Here is a 23829-nt window from a genome sequence, read left to right as displayed (position 1 = left end):
AGGCTTGGAGGGCCGAATGGCCTATTCCTGTGCTGTACTGTTCTTTGTTCTTTATGTACTTGCAGGGGGAGAAGGTAAGTGTTTGGGGGGGAGAGGGCAAGTAATTAGTTCTATGGTTTTTAGGGGGGTGGGAGAGGGGAAAATTAAATGTTTTCAGTTTTTTCCCTTAAATTTCTCTTTAAATATTTAAATTGAAATGTAGGGCTTGAAGCCCTTTAAAAATGGCATCAGCGTCTGCACACAGGCAGCTGACACCATTGCCGGGGATGGACAGCCTGTCCCCTCCACGACATCAGGGTGGACGGTCTGCCCCGGCTATTTAAATGAGCTGCTGGGCTTAATATCGTGGCAGCTCCGCGATCTGTAGTCTGCACAGGCAGATCGCCATTGTTATCGCCCGCTGCCCATCTTAGTGGCGGGACTATAAATTTCAGCTCATTATATCTGCCCACCAGCTTCATTCCACTGAGTGAAGAGAGTTAAACGCTGCTCACCCCGCCTAGAGATTAGAGCAACATATATTCCCAGCTGAAGCTGACAGGAAGGAAACAATGGAGTGAGGATGAAATTGAAAAATAATTTTCATCTGACTTTCAACATTACCTGTACAGTTGTGTTACACTGAACGGAACATTTCAATGGAATTCAGGAATTCTTCAGCAGGAATTTGAGAGATAAGCAGATGAGTGATTCCCTGAGGTTCTTTAAGTAATTACCAGTGCATCTCTTGCAATCAGTGTACGTCAAAGTGAGTAAGTAACAATAAATAAAACAACAGATAGAAATTGCCTGGCTGGTTGCTAAACCAATGAAACATAACCTGCAAACCTATGTTTCAACAAAGTAGCAGTGTCATTGGTTATAGAGATCTGAAACATACACTAAACACTTTGAATCATGTGTCAGATGATTGGGTGGCAGAATAAGCTAGCACAGTTATTTCAGCTCCAAGTCCTGACTTGATTCATGTCAGGCAGATGCGGTGATGGTTTGACAGTTTGAGCTCAGTTTCTTATGGCTGTGGGTCTGCTGCACTAAACCATTGAAGAATCTGGCACAAATGGACACTCCTTCAAGTATAATAATGAGAAACCGGATGCAAATTGCATTGTAAACATGACTGTACAATCGTAATATTTTCTGCTATCTCTTGCCTTATTAGGACAGTAGCCCATGACAGATTCCACCTGTGGAAGTTGGGGATCACTCATGTGTTAAATGCCGCACACAAACAGGTTGCATCCAGTGGATGCCAAGATTTCTATGGTACCAGTGTGGATTATTATGGCATAGCAGCTCGTGACTTACCAAATTTTGACATTGCTGCCTATTTCCATTCTGCAAGTGAATATATACATCAGGCAGTTGACATATTGGGAGGTAAGAAACCATTCTGACATTTAAAAAAATAAGCTGTCTTGATTCTCAATTGCATTACAAATGAAAAAGACCATATTTATAATGTTCTCCCAATAACTCAGCTGATTAAGGTAATGATGAACTGAACTATACAAACTGGAAAGGTTCTAGGTACAATCCTCAATCTATATAGCCCAGATACTTACTGCCTTGGTCAGTCAGTATTGAGTTTGCACATATATCGGGGGTTCTATATTTGGTCTTACCACCTTGAGTTAAGACCGGGAAATTGATAGGGTCTCCATCTCCTGATCGACGTTCAGTGATCCCTTCTGGAAGTGCTACTACGAAATCCAAGATCCCTCTATGTTTAACCAGCCTTTATATATCAAAGATCGACCTGGTCATGTCTGTGACACAACAATGTCAAGTTTCAGACTTTGGCCTTTGAAGTGGCTGATAAAATGGACATTGGAACTGGGTTTCATCAAAAATAAATAAACCATCAATTCACCCACTACCTGGGTTTAAATCTGAATCCCAGAGGTTAAAATCCACCATGGTTCACAATCATTTCTATAAATTAGACTGTTGTTTTATCTGTCTCTTTTTTTACCTAATCTCTTTAATTTCCCAAAGAACACCATTAAACCTCAGTTGGGTTGTGGTGGGCGGGCGGGCGGGTGCGAGGGTAGGCGTGAAGAAGCTTAAAAAAATGGACTTTCATTGTCTCAAATGAAGGCTCGTTGTTCTCTGATGTGTACAAATGTGTCAAAACAAAGTGCTTCTTGTGAATAATGACCTCATCTCTGGAGACGGAGAGCATTCAGATGTGTAAATTCATCAGTAGTGCATCAAAAGGTTAATTTACCACTGTAGTAATTCAATACATCTAAAGGAGAAATAGGAATAATCACACAAATTGAACAGTTTGACAATAGGAGACAAACTAGAGTGTTTAAAAACATGAAGGGTTTAGATAGAGTAAATAAAGAGATAAGGGTTGATCAGGTCTGATGTGTTGATAACCAGAGTACACAAGTGATTGTCAAAACAACCAGAGGCAACATGTGGAAAAACAACTTAGACAACAAGTGGTTAGGATTTGGAATGCACTGCCTGATAGGGTGGGCAGTACAGATTCAATGCTCACCTTCAAAAGGGAATTGGAAAAATACTTGAAGCAGAAAAAATTGCAGGGATATGGGGAAAGAGCGCAGGGGAGTGTGACTAACTGGATTGCTTTTTAAAAGAGCTGGCGAAGACTGGATGGGCCGAATGTCCTTCTTCTGGGCTGTACGACTGTATGATTCTATGAAACTACTGAACCATTGTTAATCAGTGAGACTTTTCAACACAATGCTCGATACGAGAACTGACAAATTATCTGTGACAATGCTCATGGTAAGTTGAGGTTGCACTGTTACAGGAGCAGAGTGGGAATGATTCACATTTATGGATCAGAAATGTAAATTCCACAGGATTTTTTTTTGTATGATGGATGTGGTGGGGCCTGAGATTAATCACTTTTAATTCACTGGAAATTTAATATTTTAGTTCTTTAAACGAAAGCTAATCAAATGGTAAATTCTTTATGGAACAATGGATGGGTTAATTTGTTAATAATTTTGAAGTTAAATCTTCCTTTTGCCAACAAGCTTCGAAAATTCATTTTAAAACTGTTTTGAAAACATGTGAAAAAGCAAACTGAAATACTTTTACATTAGAGAAAAGAAATGCTTCAACATTTATCTTCTATAAAAATAAATGTATCTTCTGTAAACAATAATTTTTTTTGTATGATGCATGTGGCGGGGCCACCAGAAACAAAGAGTTGATCCAATCGATGATTTTCTCTCTCTCACTGAATAAAAAGGTGATGTGTTTAATTTTATCAGGTAAAACTTTAGATCTAAATATCTAAGTTTTGTGATATCTGTTGCTGTTCTATTTGTTATCATCCTTATAATTATACTTTTTTTTCTTCATGGAATGTGGGCATCACTGGCAAGGCCAGCATTTATTGCCCATCCCTAATTGCCCTTGGGAAGGTGGTGGTGAGCTGCCTTCTTGAACTGCTGCAGTCTATCTGGTGTAGGTACACCCACAGTGCTGTTAGGGAGGGAGTTCCAGGATTTTGATCCAGCGACAATGAAGGAACGGCGATATAGTTCAAAGTCAGGATGGTGTGTGACTTTGGTTTTGGGATGTGTCCTTTTCACTCCAGGTGTCACACTATTACCCATGCAAATTTTTGTCACATTTTTAAAAAGTATTAATAAAAGGAATAAATCCTAATTATTTCCATTCTGTTTAGAAAGTTCCTCACCAAAAGGCTACAGCTTCAAATCAATTTCAGCAATCATACTTAAAAACAAATTAAACCGAAAAGCCGACCTGACCACCAATGGAACTGAGCATCTAGTTCAGAACAATCAGAATCGAATGGATCTCAGGAAGGGATAGCAATTATGTGTTGTGGACGTAAATGGACACGCAAGTTACACGCTCCAGCACATCAGGAGCAGACTGCATGAACGCTCGTGTCATTAAACTCACACTAGCTGATCTGTCATGGAGTGAAGTTGTGATGCTTACAAAATGCCTCATTCTGGGCCAGAAAATGGCACACAGCAGGGTCAAAGGGTAGTGTGTAGGAGGGAAGTGGAGTGGATCCCAGCAAGAAGGGAGGAAGAGTCCAGAAAATTAAATGACTGGGTGTTAATCTTAACACCAAAAATGGCCACTGGGATAGTGAGCCATGAACTTCTGTTTACAAAGCCTAACCTACTCTCCATGATCTAATTGAATGACGGAACAGGTCCTCCTGTTCTTATTTTCCTATGTGCTATAGTAAACTGAGAGGATATAGAGTGAGGCAGCTTTAAGCTATGTGCTGGGATTTGTTGCCTGCTGTACATTTGAATCTCTTCACTCAAGAGACCCAGAGAATTCAGCAAAACTCAGGCCCTAGACTTCTCACAAAGGGAGAGGTCCAAATGGAAACATTTGTGAAGACTTTACAAAGACAGAAGCACTTCTCACCAAACTGAATGATTTGTTTTTTTTATTCATTCTTGGGCTGTGAACAGCAAGGCCAGCATTTATTACACACCCCAAATTGCCCTTGAAAAGGTGGTTCTTGAACCGTTGCAGTTCATGTGGTGTAGGTGCACCCACAGTGCTGTTGGATTTTGACCCAACGACAGTGAAGGAACAATGATATAGTTCCAAGTCAGGATGGTGTGAGGCTTGGAGGGGAACTTTCAGGGGGTGTTGTTCCCCTTCTACGTGGTAGTGGCCACTGGTTTGGAAGGTACTGTTGAAGGAGCCTTGGTGAGTTGCTGCAGTGCATTTTATAGATGGTACACACTGCTGCCACTGTGCGTCAGTGGTGGAGGGAGTGAATGCATTGCTTTGTCTTGGATGGTGTTGAGCTTCTTCAGTGTTGCTGGAGTCACACTCATCCAGGCAAGTGGAGAGTTTTCCATCATACTTGTGCCTTGTAGACGGTGGACAGGCTTTGGGGAGTCAGGCGGTGAGTTACTCACTGCAGGATTCCCAGCCTCTGACCTGCTCTTGTAGCCATTGTGTTTATATGGCTACTCCATTTCAGTTTCTGGTCAATGATAACCCCCAGGATGTTGATGCTATGAGAGATTTTTTTTAATTAGTTTTTTTAGTTTTAGAGATACAGCACTGAAACAGGCATTTCGGCCCACCGAGTCTGTGCCGACCATCAACCACCCATTTATACTAATCCTACACTAATTCCATATTCCTACCAAACATCCCCACCTGTCCCTATATTTCCCTACCACCTACCTATACTAGGGGCAATTGCTAATGGCCAATTTACCTATCAACCTGCAAGTCTTTGGCATGTGGGAGGAAACCGGAGCACCCGGAGGAAACCCACGCAGACACAGGGAGAACTTGCAAACTCCGCACAGGTAGAACCCAGAATTGAACCCGGGTCGCTGGAGCTGTGAGGCTGCAGTGCTAACCGCTGCGCCGCCCAAATGTTATGAATCTTTATTCTTCTTCTCTTCTGAGGTAAATGGCACAACAAGGTGATGGCCAAACAGCTCTTGAAAGATGAAATTCCTCAAAATATTTTGTTCCAGTTGTTTTATTGGTGGCTGTTTGTCAACTGATGATTCTTGCTTTGGAATTTATAGGCCTTTTTGATTGGTACTTTTTACGATTGACATATTTCCTACATATCATGTTGGAGGCAATCAATCATTTACACATGTGATGTATACTTTTGATGATGTGCCATTAGTATATAGTGTCAGCCATTGCTCAGTAGGAGCATTCCTGCCTCTGAGTCAGCAGATCATAGATTCCACTCTAGATTTGAGCACATAATCTTGGCTAACACTTCAGTGCAGTAGTGATGGAGCACTGCAGTGTCAGAGGTGCCATCTTCAGGTAAGATGTTAAACTGAGGCCCGCCTCCCTGTTCAGGTGGATGTAAAAGATCCTGTGCACTATTTGAAGACACCAGGGAAGTTCTCCCAATGTCCTGGTGCACATTTGGTGTTCCTCCACTAATCATATGCTGAGTCGCAACAAAGGCTGAAGTGAACTCCTGGCAAAGGGAGTTCCAACCCCAGGCTCTGCCCCCTCCGAGATTTGTAATGCGTGAATGGAGACCATTCCCCATGCAGGGCTATCTGAAGATTCAGCACTATATCTGGACTTGGTGTGCCTGGATCCTCGCCTCGATACGGCCATTCCACCACACTTGTATATCAGAACGACCATGGATTTTCAGGGCCAAAGTTTTGAAATATATATTGATGCATGAGATACTGGTTTAAAGCTGTTGCAATGCAGCTTTTAATCTGCTGAGGTCAGCAGAGGGAGCTCTAGAGCAACATTCACAGGCTTTCACAGATCAGTTTCTGATAACATTCTTCCCCACTCATTTTCTCTCCATGCCTTGTCTCCTGAAGATTTTAACTCTGACTGGGATAGTTTCACACTCACAGGTTGCCTTCTGGTATGTTGCCCAAGTGGCTATTTTTTTTTAAAAAGTTCATTCATGAGATGTGGGCATTGCTGGCTATGCCAGCATTTATTGCCCATCCCTAATTCATGCGCAAAAATGAGCAGGAGAGGGGACAACAAAGTTAAGCCTGACCCTGCACTCCCAAGCAAGGTCTGGCGATTCACCTTGTCATCTCCACTGATGAAATCACCTATACTGCTGGCCTGGTCGAGATCATATCTCATCCCAGATTGGCGATAAAACCTAGGCCCTTCCTGGCATGTATAGCCAACTCACAAGGGGGTTCCACTGGGGGAACGTTCTGCTTTAAGTTAATGGGTCAATCCACAGGAATAATATAATGTTCACCATGTCATTGTGACATGATTCCTTGTATTTTATACATTGTAGTTTATGGAGGAAAACAAAGTGAAATCATATGACATATTTCATCTGTTGTGATTGGGTAACATGGCTTGTCTGTTTTTATTTCAATGTCTTATTATTAACAGGTTTTGTGCTGTTCTGCTGTGCAATGACATGTAAATACAGTGCTACAAGTGACTAAAGGTGGTACAATGTGCAAAATGGAAATGTCCAGATGGTTAAACATGATGATTTGTTTTTTCTTCCCCCAGGGAAGATCTTTGTGCACTGTGCTTTTGGATACAGCCGATCAGCCTCCTTGGTACTGGCCTATCTGATGACTTATCATCACCTTTCCCTGCTTGATGCAGTTAAAACAGTCACCACTCACCGACGCATTTTTCCCAATCGTGGTTTTTTAAAGCAATTACTGAACTTTGACAGAAAATTACAACAAGAAAGGATTGCTTGATGTTCTCCCTCTACTGCGTATGAACTGTCACTGTAGCTGGACGGTACTTATTAATTCTTGTGTGCAGCATCGCTGGTATTTACTATTACAACCACACATCTGTGTGGTTGCAGCTAAAACAGGTTAAAAGCCCATTGCATATCAACAGAGATACAGGTTCACTTTCATTCTTATCACAAGCAAAATTAACTTTTATCTTATTTGTCAGTGTTTTTACTTTTTATTTCACTACTACCTGAGCAACATGACACTAAATGGCCTCGGTCGACATCAATTTTGCAACAATGATCACATTATCATATCCTCAGTTTAGTAACCACACAGGCCTGTCACTAGATCAGATTGTTTAATATTCCATTTAAATGTAACTGGTAATTTTGTACAGCCTCTCAAAAAAGGATGAATAAATATTCAGCTTATCACATGAACTGTCACATTCTATTTAGGAAATTGTCATTCAATGTTTATAAAGCTCAGTTACTTGGCAAATGTTTTCTGTGTTTAACCTAGTGCCACATATTCACAATGGTTTGTTATCACATGTTGACTCAAACATTGGTTTTAATGAAGAGTTTTTTTAAAGACCCAAGGCAGCATTTTTACCATTTGTCTTGGAAGGTTGTGGGTTCAACCCTCATTCTACAGATTTCAGCACATAACCTAGGCTAACACTTCAGTACAGTACTGATGGAGGGCTGCAATTATGGGAGTGCCATTTTTTTGCATGATACATTAAACTGGAGTTCAATCTGATTATCTGCTCATTTGCTGTACGTGGGATCTTGCTGTCTGCAAATTGGTCGCCCCCATTTGTCCAAGTACAATAATGAAGCCCCTCCTGAGATAAGAGCGCCCTGCAGTGAGATCTTATCTCTCCTTATTGGCTGCATACTCTTACCTTTTTAGGCCTTGGCTGGGACCTGTTCCTCTTTCATTTTTGGGGTTTATCTTAAAGGCCTGCTCAGGTCAGGAAAAAAAAAACCCAACCTGAACGCAACAGAACCACATCGGAGCCGGGCCCGAGCCCCTCCATTTTTTCCCGCGCCCAACCCGAACCTGACCCGGCCACCAGAATGTCCACTTTACCTACCTTCCGACTCAGAATCTGCAGGAAGCTGCAGCATGAGTGCGATGACGTCATCGAGACGCTCACTGCGCAGACTTAGTGTTTCCCTCCTTGATGTCCCGGACACGCAGCTCAGGTAGGTTTTTCAACTTTTGACACTTACCAGCAGAGAAAAAAGCAATATTCAGTGTGTGTCTGACCCAAGCCCGAAAGCCGGACCTGGAAGAGTGACCCGACCCGACCCATTTCATCGGGTCCTGTCAGGTTCGGGTCGGGTAGCAGGCCTTTAGTTAATCTGCGGTGGTGGGCTCCCAGTTACTGTTGGAAATCCCAGCGGAAGCCCATTCTACAAATATAATGACCCCTAACCCTAGCTTTTATGTATAACCCCTCTCCCCACCCCCTTGATCCGTTGGCAATCACACATGAAGAACAGCATGGGACCAGAAAGCTGCCAGCACCCATGCACTATCATTGAGAAACTGGCCGAGGGAAATGTTACAATTTGGGAAAATGCTCATCACTGATAGCAGTGAGGCAGAATGTTTGATTCCTAATCCAAGGGTTGTGAATACAACCTGAAACTCATTGATCCCATTGGGAGAGCTTCACCAGTGCCAGCTAACAGCAGTGGAAAGAACGGAGAGAGTTTACATCTGATTGCAGTCGTCTTTCCTAATAGCCAATCACAAAGAAGCTGTGAGGGCAGCTGTTGAAAGAATCCCATGGCTTAGTAAAGGTCCATCTTCCTGATAAATAGAGGGAGCAGTGAGGAGTGAAAGGAAATAGGGAAAGTAGCATATCATTAACTAACAAGAGCAGAAAGGAATCTTTTGAAGACTGAACTGAGTCAGGAATACTGGTCTATTTCGATATGTTATCCGAATTTCCCTTAAACCCTGAGCATGGCTGAGATTAGTTAGGAGGTTTTGAGTTCCAGTCCTTGTTGTGATGGCTAGATGATCCACCACACCATTGTTGCAGAAGATAGTTTTTCACTTTCGATGGACTGCTGTCAGAGGAAACTTGTAGTACTGACTGACCTATGTATTGATGCATAAAACTCCATTAGAGGTATAATTCTACAGTCCAAGTAGTCTTCTTGTATTGCTCAGATTTTGCCATGGAGAGGGATTATCTTGCTGATCAGACCAAGGGCCAGAAGGACTCAATTCCACAGACATGAGTAACCAACGAGATGATTAACACTGTATGGAATACATTGATTCCTGATCTGTTTGAGGCTGACACATCAAAACTGAATAACATAACATGTATAAGTTTTGCTGATCCTGTTTAGGGGCAGAGTCAAGAGAAACCGGAAGATTTTTTTCTCGGACAGTATAGCCAAAGAAGATCGTATATAATCAGTAGGGTGTGTAGGCCATTTCTTGTTCCATGCCTTCAGCTGAAATTCTGCAACAGCCATGGCTCAGTGTTAGCACTCTCACCTCGGACTCTGAAAGCTGTCAGTTCAAATCCCATTCCAGAGACTTGAGCACAAAACGTGGACTGACCCTCCATTGCTGTACTGAGGGAGTGCTGCACTGCCAGAGGCACTGTCCTTCAGATGCAACCTTAAACTGAGGCCTTTTCTGCCCTCCCAGGTGGGTGTAAAAGATCCCAAAGAAGAACAGTGAGTTCTGACTAATATTTATCCCTCAACCAATATCACTCAAAAGAATTATGTGGTCATTATCGCATTTCTGTTTGTGGGAGCTTGCTGTGCACACATTGGCTGCCCCGTTTCCTACTTTACAATATTAACTACATTCCAACTCCATTGGCTGTAAAGCACTTTGGGATGCCCTGAATTTGTGAAAGGTACTGTATAAAGGAAAGTTCTTGATCCGAAACGTTGGCTCTGCTTCTCTTTCCACGGATGCTGCCGGACCTGCTGAGTGATTCCAGCATTTCTTGTTTTAGTCCAGATGTAATGATTGGTTTAGTTTCTAACAGTCACCATGTATATTGGCAGTACAGGAGAGGTCACCTGACCTCTTTCTCCATCTTGTCTGCAGTAAAAGTGTGTCCATTCTTTGGAGTTTAATCCATCAGTTCATTTAATTCATAATTGCTCCAGTTCAGTTCATAACTGTTCCTTGTGTGAGCGTGACAGAGTAAACAAGTATATAAAAAGGAAGTGAATAGTGGTGAATTAATAATGGGAAATGACAGGGACTTTGAACAAGTATTTTGTATCTGTCTTCAGAGAAGAAGACACAAAAAATAAGTGTACAAGATTATGACAGGCCTAGATAAGTTAGATAAGGAAAAACAGTTCCCATTAATAGAGACTTAATAGAGACATATAAGATAATCAGAGGGTTAGATAGGGTGGATAGTGAGAGTCTTTTTCCTCGGATGGTGATGGCAAACACGAGGGGACATAGCTTTAAGTTGAGGGGTGATAGGTATGGGACAGATGTCAGAGGTAGTTTCTTTACTCAGAGAGTAGTAGGGGCGTGGAACGCCCTGCCTGCAACAGTAGTAGACTCGCCAACTTTAAGGGCGTTTAAGTGGTCATTGGATAGACATATGGCTGAAAATGGAATAGTGTAGGTCAGATGGTTTCACAGGTCGGCGCAACATCGAGGGCCGAAGGGCCTGTACTGCGCTGTAATGTAATGTTGTTCTAATGTTCTTTCTTTCTTTGTCAATTGTTTTTTTGACTAATTTAGAAGCCGAGACATCCACTCTGAATAAACCAGTCCAATTGAACCATTGCCATCAAGCACATGCCTTTGTTCCACTTCAGCTCTCACTTCAGCAACTAGCTGTATAGATAGTCTGACTTCAGCACACATCAATGTTACCTCTGCCAATACCTGGCAGATTGTAATGATCAATACAATCGTTACTTGCTGGTTCAAGATTCAAGGCGGCTCCAGAGCTTCAACTCCCATCCAAGATCTCCTCCAAGATCCTCGCAACACATCTGTGAGGCACTGAACTTTAATTTGACATAACTCAAGGCAACGTTTATTAGCTGTGACACACTCATTTTGTGTTGATGCAATATCATTTATTCGCACGACTGCAGCTTCTGTCTAGAGTCTGCAATCTCCATATCTCATTCCAATCGGGTTTCATTAAACTGCACATTATATATTAAATCAATAATGAAGGAAAACATTTTCTAAAAGCACCACTGCCAAATTAACTAATTGCTGGCATTGCTTTGGGCACCTGGCAGTTACCAACTCAAAAAAAATTGCGACTCAAATTGCTTTTCTCCTTAATGAATAATGACCAGCAAACTGGGCCTCCTGCCACCAGGATTCAGTGTCATGCAGCCTAGCCTTCGACTGAACCTTGTTTATAACCATTGCATCTCTCTATTGTATGTTATACTGAGGTTACATTTCATGTCCTGTACCTTATCAAGGACAAGTACATAGAGGGAGACAGATGACAAATCCAATCCATAGAAATGTTTACTTTCATCCTCTAAGACACAAAGGAAGCAGAGACTATTTTTTAAACCAATATATGGCATAGCCTAAGGCCCAGAAATATACTAAATCAATACACAACACCTCTGAATTAGGCTGACTCAGACATATCTTTTTCTCCAAAAATAGTTCCGTAGACATATTATAAAACACAAAGAATAACTTTGAAAATTTGCCTGTTCTACTATTTGCCAGAAGAGAGTGGCCATCATACCGAAGCAAATAATTTAACACAAAACCTTTAAATGCAAATTATATGCAAAAATTATTGATTAGTTTAGTTTAGTTTAGAGATATAGCACTGAAACAGGCCCTTCGGCCCACCGAGTCTGTGCCGACCATCAACCACCCATTTTATACTAATGAGGGATAGAAATGGCAAGATTCGGGAACCATGGATGACAGGTGAAATTGTGAGACTAGCTAAGAGGAAAAAGGAAGCATACATAAGGACTAGGCGGCTGAAGAAAGATGAAGCTTTGAAAGAATATCGGGTATGTAGGACCGATCTGAAACGAGGAATTAAGAGGGCTAAAAGGGGTCATGAAATATCTTTAGCAAACAGGGTTAAGGAAAATCCCAAAGCCTTCTATTCATATATAAGGAGCAAGAGGGTAACTAGAGAAAGGATTGGCCCACTCAAGGACAAAGGAGGAAAGTTATGCGTGGAGTCAGAGAAAATGGGTGAGATTCTAAATGAGTACTTTGCATCGGTATTCACCGAGGAGAGGGACAGGACGGATGTTGAGGTTAGGGACAGATGTTTGATTACTCTAGGTCAAGTCGGCATAAGGAGGGAGGAAGTGTTGGGTATTCTAAAAGGCATTAAGGTGGACAAGTCCCCAGGTCCGGATGGGATCTATCCCAGCTTACTGAGGGAAGCGAGAGAGGAAATAGCTGGGGCCTTAACAGATATCTTTGCAGCATCCTTAAACACGGGTGAGGTCCCGGAGGACTGGAGAATTGCTAATGTTGTCCCCTTGTTTAAGAAGGGTAGCAGGGAAAATCCAGGTAATTATAGACCGGTGAGCCTGACGTCAGTAGTAGGGAAGCTGCTGGAGAAGATACTGAGGGATAGGATCTATTCCCATTTGGAAGAAAATGGGCTTATCAGTGATAGGCAACATGGTTTTGTGCAGGGAAGGTCATGTCTTACCAACTTAATAGAATTCTTTGAGGAAGTGACAAAGTTGATTGATGAGGGAAGGGCTGTAGATGTCATATACATGGACTTCAGTAAGGCGTTTGATAAGGTTCCCCATGGTAGGCTGATGGAGAAAGTGAAGTCGCATGGGGTCCAGGGTGTACTAGCTAGATGGATAAAGAACTGGCTGGGCAACAGGAGACAGAGAGTAGCAGTGGAAGGGAGTTTCTCAAAATGGAGACGTGTGACCAGTGGTGTTCCACAGGGATCCGTGCTGGGACCACTGTTGTTTGTGATATACATCAATGATTTGGAGGAAAGTATAGGTGGTCTGATTAGCAAGTTTGCAGACAACACTAAGATTGGTGGAGTAGCAGATAGTGAAGGGGACTGTCAGAGAATACAGCAGAATATAGATAGATTGGAGAGTTGGGCAGAGAAATGGCAGATGGAGTTCAATCAGGGCAAATGCGAGGTGATGCATTTTGGAAGATCCAATTCAAGAGTGAACTATACAGTAAATGGAAAAGTCCTGGGGAAAATTGATGGACAGAGAGATTTGGGTGTTCAGGTCCATTGTTCCCTGAAGGTGGCAACGCAGGTCAATAGAGTGGTCAAGAAGGATAACGGCATGCTTTCCTTCATCGGACGGGGTGTTGAGTACAAGGGTTGGCAGGTCATGTTACAGTTGTATAAGACTTTGGTTCGGCCACATTTGGAATACTGCGTGCAGTTCTGGTCGCCACATTACCAAAAGGATGTAGATGCTTTGGAGAGGGTGCAGAGGAGGTTCACCAGGATGTTGCCTGGTATGGAGGGCGCTAGCTATGAAGAGAGGTTGAGCAGATTAGGATTATTTTCATTAGAAAGACGGAGGTTGAGGGGGGACCTGATTGAGGTGTACAAAATCATGAGAGGTATAGACAGGGTGGATAGCAAGAAGCTTTTTCCCAGAGTGGGGGATTCAATTACTAGGGGTCACGAGTTCAAAGTGAGAGGGGAAAAGTTTAGGGGGGATATGCGTGGAAAGTTCTTTACGCAGAGGGTGGTGGGTGCCTGGAATGCGTTGCCAGCGGAGGTGGTAGACGCGGGCACGATTGCGTCTTTTAAGATGTATCTAGACAGATACATGAATGGGCAGGAAGCAAAGAGATACAGACCCTTAGAAAATAGGCGACATGTTTAGATAGAGGATCTGGATCGGCGCAGGCTTGGAGGACTGAAGGGCCTGTTCCTGTGCTGTAATTTTCTTTGTTCTTTGTTTGTTCTAATCCTACACTAATCCCATATTCCTACCACATCCCCACCTGTCCCTATATTTCCCTACCACCTACCTATACTAGGGGCAATTTATAATGGCCAATTAACCTATCAACCTGCAAGTCTTTGGCATGTGGGAGGAAACCGGAGTACCCGGAGGAAGCCCACGCAGGCACAGGGAGAACTTGCAAACTCCACACAGGCAGTACCCAGAATTGAACCCGGGTCGCTGGAGCTGTGAGGCTGCGGTGCTAACCACTGCGCCACTGTGCCGATTATTACATTCTTGCTATGCCCTGTCAATCAAGAGACATCAATATTCAATCATATACCAACAATTATATTACCTGACATTCACATTCATACAGTATCAAATAATATAATGTAATGACATATAATATGTTGCAGCAAGATATCACACTGTACCATACAATCTCAGATCATTCACTGAGAACGTGCTCTCAGCAAGATTTCAGTAGCACCTTCCTCTCCTGTGATCTATACCATCAGGAGGGACTGCAGAAACAATGTCAAGGGAAAACTGGCACCTCCAAGTCACACACCATCCTGATTTGAACATAGCTTACCATTCCCTCATTTCTGCTAGGTCAGTATCCTGGAATTCCCTAGTTAACACCATCACCATAAAGGAGTGGACTGCCTTCAAGCAAAATGCCCAGCACCAGCTTCTCAGGACAACTAATGATGGGCAATAAATACCGCCTTGCCCATATGACCCCAAGAACAAACGTTTAAAAAATTAATCAAGCACAAAAATTGACTTTATAAGTGAAATAAATTATTATAACCTTATATAACCCATTGGTGAAGCCACCTTCAGATGAGTGCAATTTGGGAAAAGCACCTTGAAAAGGACACTACTATTTCAGAGATTGCTCATAGAGAAGTGAAAGGGATGATTCTAGGACGCAGAATTCTGTAATATGAAGACTCAAGGAATTTAGCTCATTTCCTTTGGAGAATGAAAGGTTCAGGAACGGTATAATACAGGTCTTCCAAAAGCTGCAAAGCAAAATAATGTAGATATCTGCAGGTTATTTTATTTAAACTCTGACCATAGAGCTAGAGAACACGAATATGAAAACAGATGACAGATTATAAAATCCCCTCCGCACAGGCAGATTCGTAATTCCATGAAATAGACAGCCCCGATCAAAAGTGTGTTATTATATTTATTTTTAAAAGCGCAATTCATATTTTAGAACAATAACTGGCATTTCTATGTCACCTTTAATAATAATAAAACATCGCAAGGCACTTCACAGGAGTGTTAGCAGACAGAAACAAAATGTGACACCAAGCTACATAAAGAGGTATTGGTTCAGGTGATCCAAAGCTTGGTCAAAGAGGAAGGTTTGAAGAAGTCTGTTAAAGAAGAGAGAGGTGAAGAGGCAGAAAGGTTTAGGGAGGGAATTCCAGAGTTTAGGGCCTCGGCAGCTGAAAGCACACCCACCACTGGTGGAATGATTAAAATCAGGGATGTGCAAGAAGCCAGAATTGGAGGAGTGCAGATAGCTTGGATGATTGTGGGGCTGGAGGAGGGTTCAGAGATAGGGAGGGATGAGATCACTGGAAAGATCCGAACACAAGGATGAGAATTTTAAATTCGAGGTGTTGCTCGACCAGGAGCCAATGTAGGCCAGCAAGCACAGGGGTTATGGGTAAATGGGACTTGGTTCGAGCTAGGATACAGGTAGCAGCATTTTGGATAAGCGTGGAAGGGTGGAGGTGGAAAGTGTTGGAATAATTGTCTAGAGGTAGCAAAAGCAAGAATGAGGGTTTCAGCAGCCAATGGTTTGAGGCAGGGGCGGAGATGGGCGATGTTGCTGAGGTGGAAGTAGGCCGTCTTGGTGATCGAGAAGATATGTGCCCACAAGCTCAGATCAAGATCAAATAGGATGCCAAGGCTGCAAACTGCTTCAGCTTCAGAAAGGGGGCAGGGAGGTGGAGGAAGGCAATAGCTAGAGAAATGAGATTGTAGCACGCAACAAATATGATGGCTTCAGTCTTCCCAATATTTAATTGGAGGACATTTCTGCTCATCCAATACTTTGTCTTTTGGGCCTCCTTATCTCGAGAGACAATGGATACGCGCCTGGAGGTGGTCAGTCATCCAATACTGGATGTCAGACAAGCAGCATAACAAATCAGAGGCAGTAGATGGATTGAGAGGTGCTAGTGAGGTAGAGCTGACTTTCGTTAGAACCCAGTAAAAATGGGATTGAGGGCTAGTAACATAAATATAGACACAGATGCTCAAATACTTTGTAGTATACAACGGGATTTGTGTTGCTCAATCAATCAATGTGCCATCTGTAGAATGCCAAAGGTCAAGATTAAATATTAGTTTGATGCAATGCTAGATTGATACCTGAGAGTTTCAAGAGATTCTATTCAGGGATCAGGCAAACATTTCAGAAGTATTATCATAGAATCATTGAATATTACAGCACAGAAAGAGGCTATTCAGTTCATTGTGCCTATGCCAGCTCATTTGAAATAGTTATCCAATCAGTCCTGCTTTCTTCCCTCAGCCTTTCAAGTTTTTTTTTTCCTATATATACAATTCCCTTTTGAAAGTTACTACTGAATCTGCTTCCACCATGCTTTCAGGTCATGTATTCCAGATTGTAACAACTTGCGGCATAAAAAAATTCTCCTCGCCTCCCCTCTGATTCTTTTAGCTAGAAGACACAAATATAAAATAATTGTTATCAACCTTCCTGTCAGTGGAAAGAGTTTCTCCTAATTGACTCTATCAAAACCCTCCATAATTTTGGATATCTCTATTAAATTTTCCTTTAACTTTCTCTGCTCTAAGGAGAACAATCCCAGCTTCTCCAGTCATTCCACATAACTGAAGTCTCTCATCCTTGGTAACATTCAAGTGAATCTCCTCTGCACCCTCTCCAAGGCCATGACATCCTTCCTAAAGTGTGGTGCCTAGATAGGATACAATATCCAGTTGAGGTAAAACTAGTGCTTCATATTGGTTTATTCTAACTTCCCTGCTTTTTGTACTCTATGCTCTGTTTAAAAAGCCCAGGATCCTGTATGTTTTTTTTTTAAACACCATTGTGGACTTGCCCTGCTAACTTCAAAGATTTACATATATGAACCCCAAGGTGTCTCTGTTCCTGCACCCCCTGTAAAATTTTACCATATAGCTTATATATCCTTATTCTTCATTCCAAAAAATACAGCATATCACACTTCTCTGCATTAAATTTCATGTGTCTGCCCATTCACCAGTATGTCTATGTCCTCCTGAAATTTGCTGCTATCCTCTTCACTGTTTACTACACTTGCGAGTTTTGTGTCATCTGCAGACTTTGAAATTTTTCCTGCTATCCCCAAGTCCAAGTCTTTAATGACACCACAGTATACTTCCCTCCAGTCTGACAAACAACCATTCACCATTACTCCTTTTGATTTCTGACTTGTAGTCAATTTCATATCCACGCTGCCACTGCCCTTTGATTTTACCAACAAGTCTATTGTGTGGCACTTTTATCGAAGACCTTCTGGAACAACCAACATACATATCAGCTTCATGACTGCATTACCTTCTTGAAATATTACCTGTGGTTAATCATCTTCCCAATGAGCTAATCTAAACGTGGATGGACAAACTGTACATGGTATATGCAAGAAATGACATCATATAACTGCAGAATTTCTGAACTGATGAGGCCCTCATGTCACACCCTGAGAAACCACAGCTACAGTGGCTTGAGTTAGGAATAGGAGCCGAGAAAATGTAGATAGTGAGCAAATGCTGAATCTTCCTTCATTGACCGTTGTTATCCATCTAACTTTGTGATAATTGTATGGAGACTCTTGAATAGGCCTGACACCAGCCAGTTTAGTCTGAACAATACAGAAATATCTAATTTTTGAAATAAAAGTGACACTTTTTTCACTGACTTCTATGTCTTATCATTTGGAGCTATTAATTAATAAATTTATCAAAAATTGCAAGCAGCAAAGCAAACATCGCAGCCAAAGACATAATCCCATCTCCTTGCTTCAACCCTATCTGTGTTCACCTTTGCACTCAACAGAATGTTCCAAACTTATTCCTGAGCAATATGTCTGGAGGAGAGGTCACCATGAGGCTTGAGTGGCTGCATAAGCAACATGTTTGTCTCTTTGGGTTGGGGGAACAGTTCTTTATACATTGAAAGCTTTGCAACAGGGAATGGTTGAAACAGAGACCATTGCACCTTTTAAGACAAAATTGGATCAATATTTGAAGCAATGAATAGTACAGGGATGAGCACGGGGCAGTGGGATTAATTTTGGATTGTTTTAGCAAAGGCGCGATTTTCCAAATGGCCTCCTTCTGTAAAGCAAATTCTATGGTTCTTTGGTGGTGGTTACTTTTTTTTTTAAAAAGATAAAATCCTCCTTGTGCTCATCCTGTGAGGAAACCAGAAGCTTCTAAATTTGGGCCCCATTTACAACAGTGTAAGACAGGAGATATTATGGACTGCATATCATTGGACAGTCAGACATGAAATTCCAGTGACAGCACAAGTGGATAGAGATCGGAAATTGACAGTACACAGCCCCACATGTTAGCAGGTTTTACCATTTCGCTGCCCATAGGAACTTTTAACTTTGGCATGGGTTTATAATGAACAGCCGAGCCGATAGCTCCCGCAAAGTTGAAAGTTTCACTTATTATTCTGGAAGCCAATTTAGGTGCCACCAATACACAGGTGAAGGTTGCACCCACTGGTGCAAGACAGTCCTGCCTATCATGACCAGCCACACAACTTACAGCCAACATCATTTTTCACCTGCTCGAAATGAAACTGTAAACTTGACGTGGAATTTATTTAAGTCTCCTAATGTCATGCTTTGTGTTAAAAGCAGAAATTTAAAAGCTGTACAACATAAAATGGAGTTTGCTCTTATTAGACACTTGGTGGTGCGAAATGGAGCAGGAAATCACAGCTGTTTGCAAATGTCAAAGGGAGATGCAGCATCATCGCATTCACAGTAATAAATATTTAAACAGCCCGAGAAGGGCTGACGAGCCTTCAAAAGCAACATTTCCGAAGAAATTGAGTTGCATACATGTCAGCAGCAGAATCTTTATCTGGAGACAACGCTGATCTCTCCACTAGTAACACAATCAGTGATTCAACAACTCCTTCTATTACAGAACTAGAGAACATTCTGGAGAGCAGCAGTGCCCGGTTAAACCATGTCGATGAAGTATGGCCTAACTTGTACATTGGAGACTTGTAAGTACTCGCATATATGCCACGGAGATAGTACACTTGTAGCAAACAGCATGGGGGGGGGGGGGAAGTAATTCAGTACAAATTTATTTAAGCATATTCATTAGTGCTAAAAATCAGTACAAATTAAATTAGTTTTAGTGCATTCTTTTAAGCTGCTTGCTATAATGGGAAATACTCAGTTGTAGTAGCTCTGTCTGGAGGATATAATGGATAGGTTAAAGAACAAATTAAGAAGAAATTCTATACCTCCCCCAGTTCACACAGGTGCTGACTGCAGCTGGGACTAAAAACAGCTTCTGAAATCAATAAGATAGCTTGTCTATTATTTTTTAAATTGGTAATCTATAGTAATGGGAGGGGGAAAGGATGTTTTTATTTAGTCTCCAGTGATCTAAAGTAATTGGTGGGGGAGAGTGCTAGCACACTGACCTGTTTGGTGTGAGGAGAGCGAAGCCTTTGATGTGTGTTTTATTCCTTGTGAAATGACAAAGAACTCTCAAGTAAGAATCCATCTAGTGGCCCAGATGAGAACTAGCACAGCTCTCCCAATAACATTCACTAAATCTATCAAAGCTGGCACTTATATAGGCAATTCTGGATCAGAATATAGGAAGAGGAGTAGCTCATGAGCTTTTTCACCATTCAGTGAAATCATGGCTGACCGTGCTGGAGGTTCCCTATGGTGGGATGAGAGAACAATATCCCAATAGCTTCATCAGGATTGTTCCACCAGGGATTCACCCTCAATCTTTCACATTTCAATTCTCGTGACTAGACTTGCCCTTATCTCAACAGCCTCCTGTATGTACAATCTCTTGTAATTACTCAGTTAAGATTCAAATGGAGGTTTCTATTTCCTGGATCAACAACAAATTTGAAATGCAAACATACGCATTTGTTGCTAAAAAATATTATATTTTTGTTCCATGTTTTTAATCTTCCTTGTCTGGAAATTCCAAAGGCAATGTCAATTCTCCAATATTTTGTTTGTCATCATTATTTTGTATATAAGTTTAGACAGTGAATGTCTGCAAACTATTAGACAGAGAGAGGCACCTCAGCCAATCCTGAGCTGATATAATATTTTCCACTGGGGTTACAATCAGGAACAAGAACATTGGCCAATGCCTCGCAATTGCAGAGTTTGTACTGTCACTGGCTCAGCAATTACTAACTCAGTGCACACCAGAGAATGTGCCTAAGGCTTTCCTGATCGTTACAGTAAGTAGTTTAATGTTACAGTGTTGTCTTCCAAAACTGAAAACTTACATGATCATTCTGTTCTCATTATAGGGTGATAGCCCATGACAAAAAACAATTAAGGAAGATGGGGATCACTCATGTGTTAAATGCCGCACATTCTAAATGGGGTAGCGTGGGAGATCAAATCTTCTATGGCAAGAAAATAAACTACTATGGTATAGCAGCTGATGATTCCCCAGACTTTGACCTGAGTATATATTTCTATACTGCAGCTGAACAGATACATCAAACACTGAATACTCCAGATGGTAAGACATGTTTTGATGTCCATGGCATTTAGATAAGCTAAACAGGCAGTGCTGCTGTTGGTAAATCTATTTCTAATATGGAGCTACACAATTAGTATAGAATGGTTGGATGCCATAGCTAGTGAAATATAAACATTAACCTTTTGGCATGTAAGTCACTTGAATCTCTTCTGAAAAGGTACAATCATGTGGTGTGGTCCATTAGTACATCATGGACTGGCACAGAGTGGCAGAAAGGGCAGCAGAGAGAGCCTGCATCTGTAGACAAAGCTTCTAATTTCAATGGGAGGTGCCAAGCAAAGTTAGATGCTCCCCTACAATTAGGGAGAGGAGGAGGAAGGGGAAGTCACCCTGGTGACTATTGTGTGCCTATTAATGACTAGCTACAGCACTGGTTGAGGCCTGACAATATTCTGTGAGCCTGCAATCATCCCTCATGCAGTGGAATTCAAGGCCCCAACAGCAGCACAGGACATCACAATGCTTGCACACACTATAAATTAGATCCTCAAATTGATCAATAAATATACAGTATGTTGGAAAAGAGAGATATGGACAAATATTATTGTTTTATATTGTAATCACAGAACTTCTAGCAAACATCAGCTTGGCCCAACATCAATGTTCCCTCTAGGCTGTGTGGCCACACTGCAACCCAAACAATCCTGCACAGGCTGTGCACCAATTGGCTCCTTTAAGTTACCGGTGTGCGAGGCTAAGGCTCCACTGGGATTTTCTGAGTGTGATCGGTTTTTTCCTGTTTCCCTTTATTGGGTTCAGGATTTCACAATCAGTAGCCCTTTAAAGATCAATGATAAAGAATTATGACAAATTTTAACATCCTTCTGATTTATGTTTTGAACTCAGTATGAACCGGATTTGGAGGAGTTACTTAACATGAAGCTGAGGGAGTTGAATTAGCACACAATGGAAAACCCTAGGTTAATGTAGGTGTCTGCTGTTTTTTTTATTAATCTGGATAATTAACTCCCTGAAGACAACGATGGATTGACCCCTGTTTAAACAGACAGGTTTTGAAAAGGTGAATAATGAGAAATTCACAAAATAATATTGGATGCAGTCTTGTTTTCTGTCTCTCTTTTCTTCTGTTTTATTTGCAGAGGATGGGGTCCTTCATGAGCATCAATCACAGATGTCAATAGGCTCCTAGCACCTCACACAAGAGCCTATTCTCCATGTGTAAGCCTGATAGTGAGTGTCAGCAGGTTGATCCACTGTGAAGTGTGTCACAGTCAAATCTCATCCTGTTCCCATTTCATGCCAACATGGGACCAACTGAGGCCAAGAATCCTCACTGACCTATCCCCTCCCAGTCCTGGGGCGCCGTGGGTAAACTGTACCACATTGACCAAAATCAACTAACTCAGCACAGACTCGGCCTTCCCTATTGGCTACAGCTCCATGCCAATCCAGCCAGTGCCCTTACCCACTTAGTGATTGGAGCACTCAGTACAGTTCTCTTCCATGTTTGGTGTTTAGAATGCAGCATTTATGTGACACTATTCCGATTGCCTGTAAATAAAGAATCCAAACTCTCAGCCATTGTATCTTTCTCTTGCAGCAAAGCTACTGGTGCATTGTATTCTTGGGATGAGCAGATCAGCCTCCCTGGTACTGGCCTATCTTATGATTTATCACAATCGCTCTCTGCTCAGTGCAGTAAACCGGGTCATTTTATACAGGCCTATTTCACCCAATTGGGGATTTCTGGAACAGCTACGTAACTTGGACATACAGCTAAATGAAAAGAAGAAATGGCAGTGCACAAAAGGTGCCACATATTGCTCGGATTGCTGAGAGACAACAGCCTGATGCAGTGCCACTGCCTCTTGCTCAAGATTTTAAATGTTTCTTAACCGCAGAAGTCCAAAGACAGTCTGGTCACATTACTTGTTAAAAGGGACAATGCAATCCTTTCAGAGGGTTATAGGCAGGCTGAGTTACTGCAATGGCTTACTCCAAAAAAAGTATCATCTGCATCCCTTTGCATCCCAAATCATCCATACACCCTAGAGAAGGACCATACAGTCTCTTTAACCTAGCCAGCTCTTCTGATTTTTGTAAAAGTACATTGCTTTGCAATGACAGGAGCTCTCATTTCCTATTCCCTCCCAGTCTGCCCAGCAGTATTCCTCTCAAAGTCACACAACTCTGCAGCTAAGTAGGCAGCATTTGTAATCTGATCCCAGGCCAATCCAAAGTGATATTCGACAGCAATCACTGGAGGCAACTTGACTGATTGTTTTCTCTTGCCTGTCTCTCCTCTGAACCTCCCCATGTAGTCCATCTGGGATAAGGAATTAAGAGATGCTGTTTTTTCAAATGATCAAAATTGAAGTACAATTTATTCTGAATGATTCAATGTGTAGTGACATTACAATATTAAAGAACATGTCAGAATCTTGTAGAACAATGAGGGAATAATCACACAGCAAATTGTATTGTACTGCAATGACCCTATTTATGGATTATTTATGGGATCTTCCACCTGAAGTATAGTTAATGCTTAGACTGAGATTTTTCGTGGCAGCTGATATCACTTGGAATATTCAGTGCCTTCTATATGTTTGACCTTTTTGTTAATGTTGTTTGCAACTCACATGATAATGGAATAAAGCACATCATTATATCAATTGCTTGTAATGTCTTTGTGATGAAAATGAAATGTCTCCTTTGACTTCTCTGAACCAAAAAGGAAGTTATTCCAACACTTTTTGTTCTCCATAAGTGATCTTCCAAATTAGTGGAACTTTTAAGAAATGGAATGGAAGGAATTGTTAAATTACCACGGTATCTGCCTGGTTTAATCAGCTGTTAGTTACACTCTGCTTTCTGGCAGTAACCTGGGCTGAAATCTGACAGCTACCCGAGATGTTGTGCAGATTGGAAGATGATATCAC

General features: G+C 41.8%; 1 protein-coding gene across 1 annotated transcript in view; it reads left to right on the top strand.

Moving 5' to 3' along the window:
* LOC137355360 (uncharacterized) overlaps positions 1–23483 on the top strand; it is a 29003-nt gene extending 5520 nt beyond the window's left edge. The window contains exons 2-7 of the mRNA XM_068020353.1: positions 1163–1380; positions 6997–7190; positions 8826–8961; positions 19220–19397; positions 20691–20908; positions 22491–23483. Coding sequence (XP_067876454.1) covers positions 1163–1380; positions 6997–7190; positions 8826–8961; positions 19220–19397; positions 20691–20908; positions 22491–22726 — 1180 coding nt within the window. The 3' untranslated portion in view covers positions 22727–23483. The remainder of the gene's footprint in view (positions 1–1162; positions 1381–6996; positions 7191–8825; positions 8962–19219; positions 19398–20690; positions 20909–22490) is intronic.
* The last annotated feature ends 346 nt before the right edge of the window (positions 23484–23829 follow it).

Source organism: Heterodontus francisci, chromosome 42 (genome assembly GCF_036365525.1).
Source record: "Heterodontus francisci isolate sHetFra1 chromosome 42, sHetFra1.hap1, whole genome shotgun sequence".
Classification (NCBI taxonomy): Eukaryota; Metazoa; Chordata; class Chondrichthyes; order Heterodontiformes; family Heterodontidae; genus Heterodontus; species Heterodontus francisci.
This window is presented reverse-complemented; position numbering and strand designations above follow the sequence as displayed.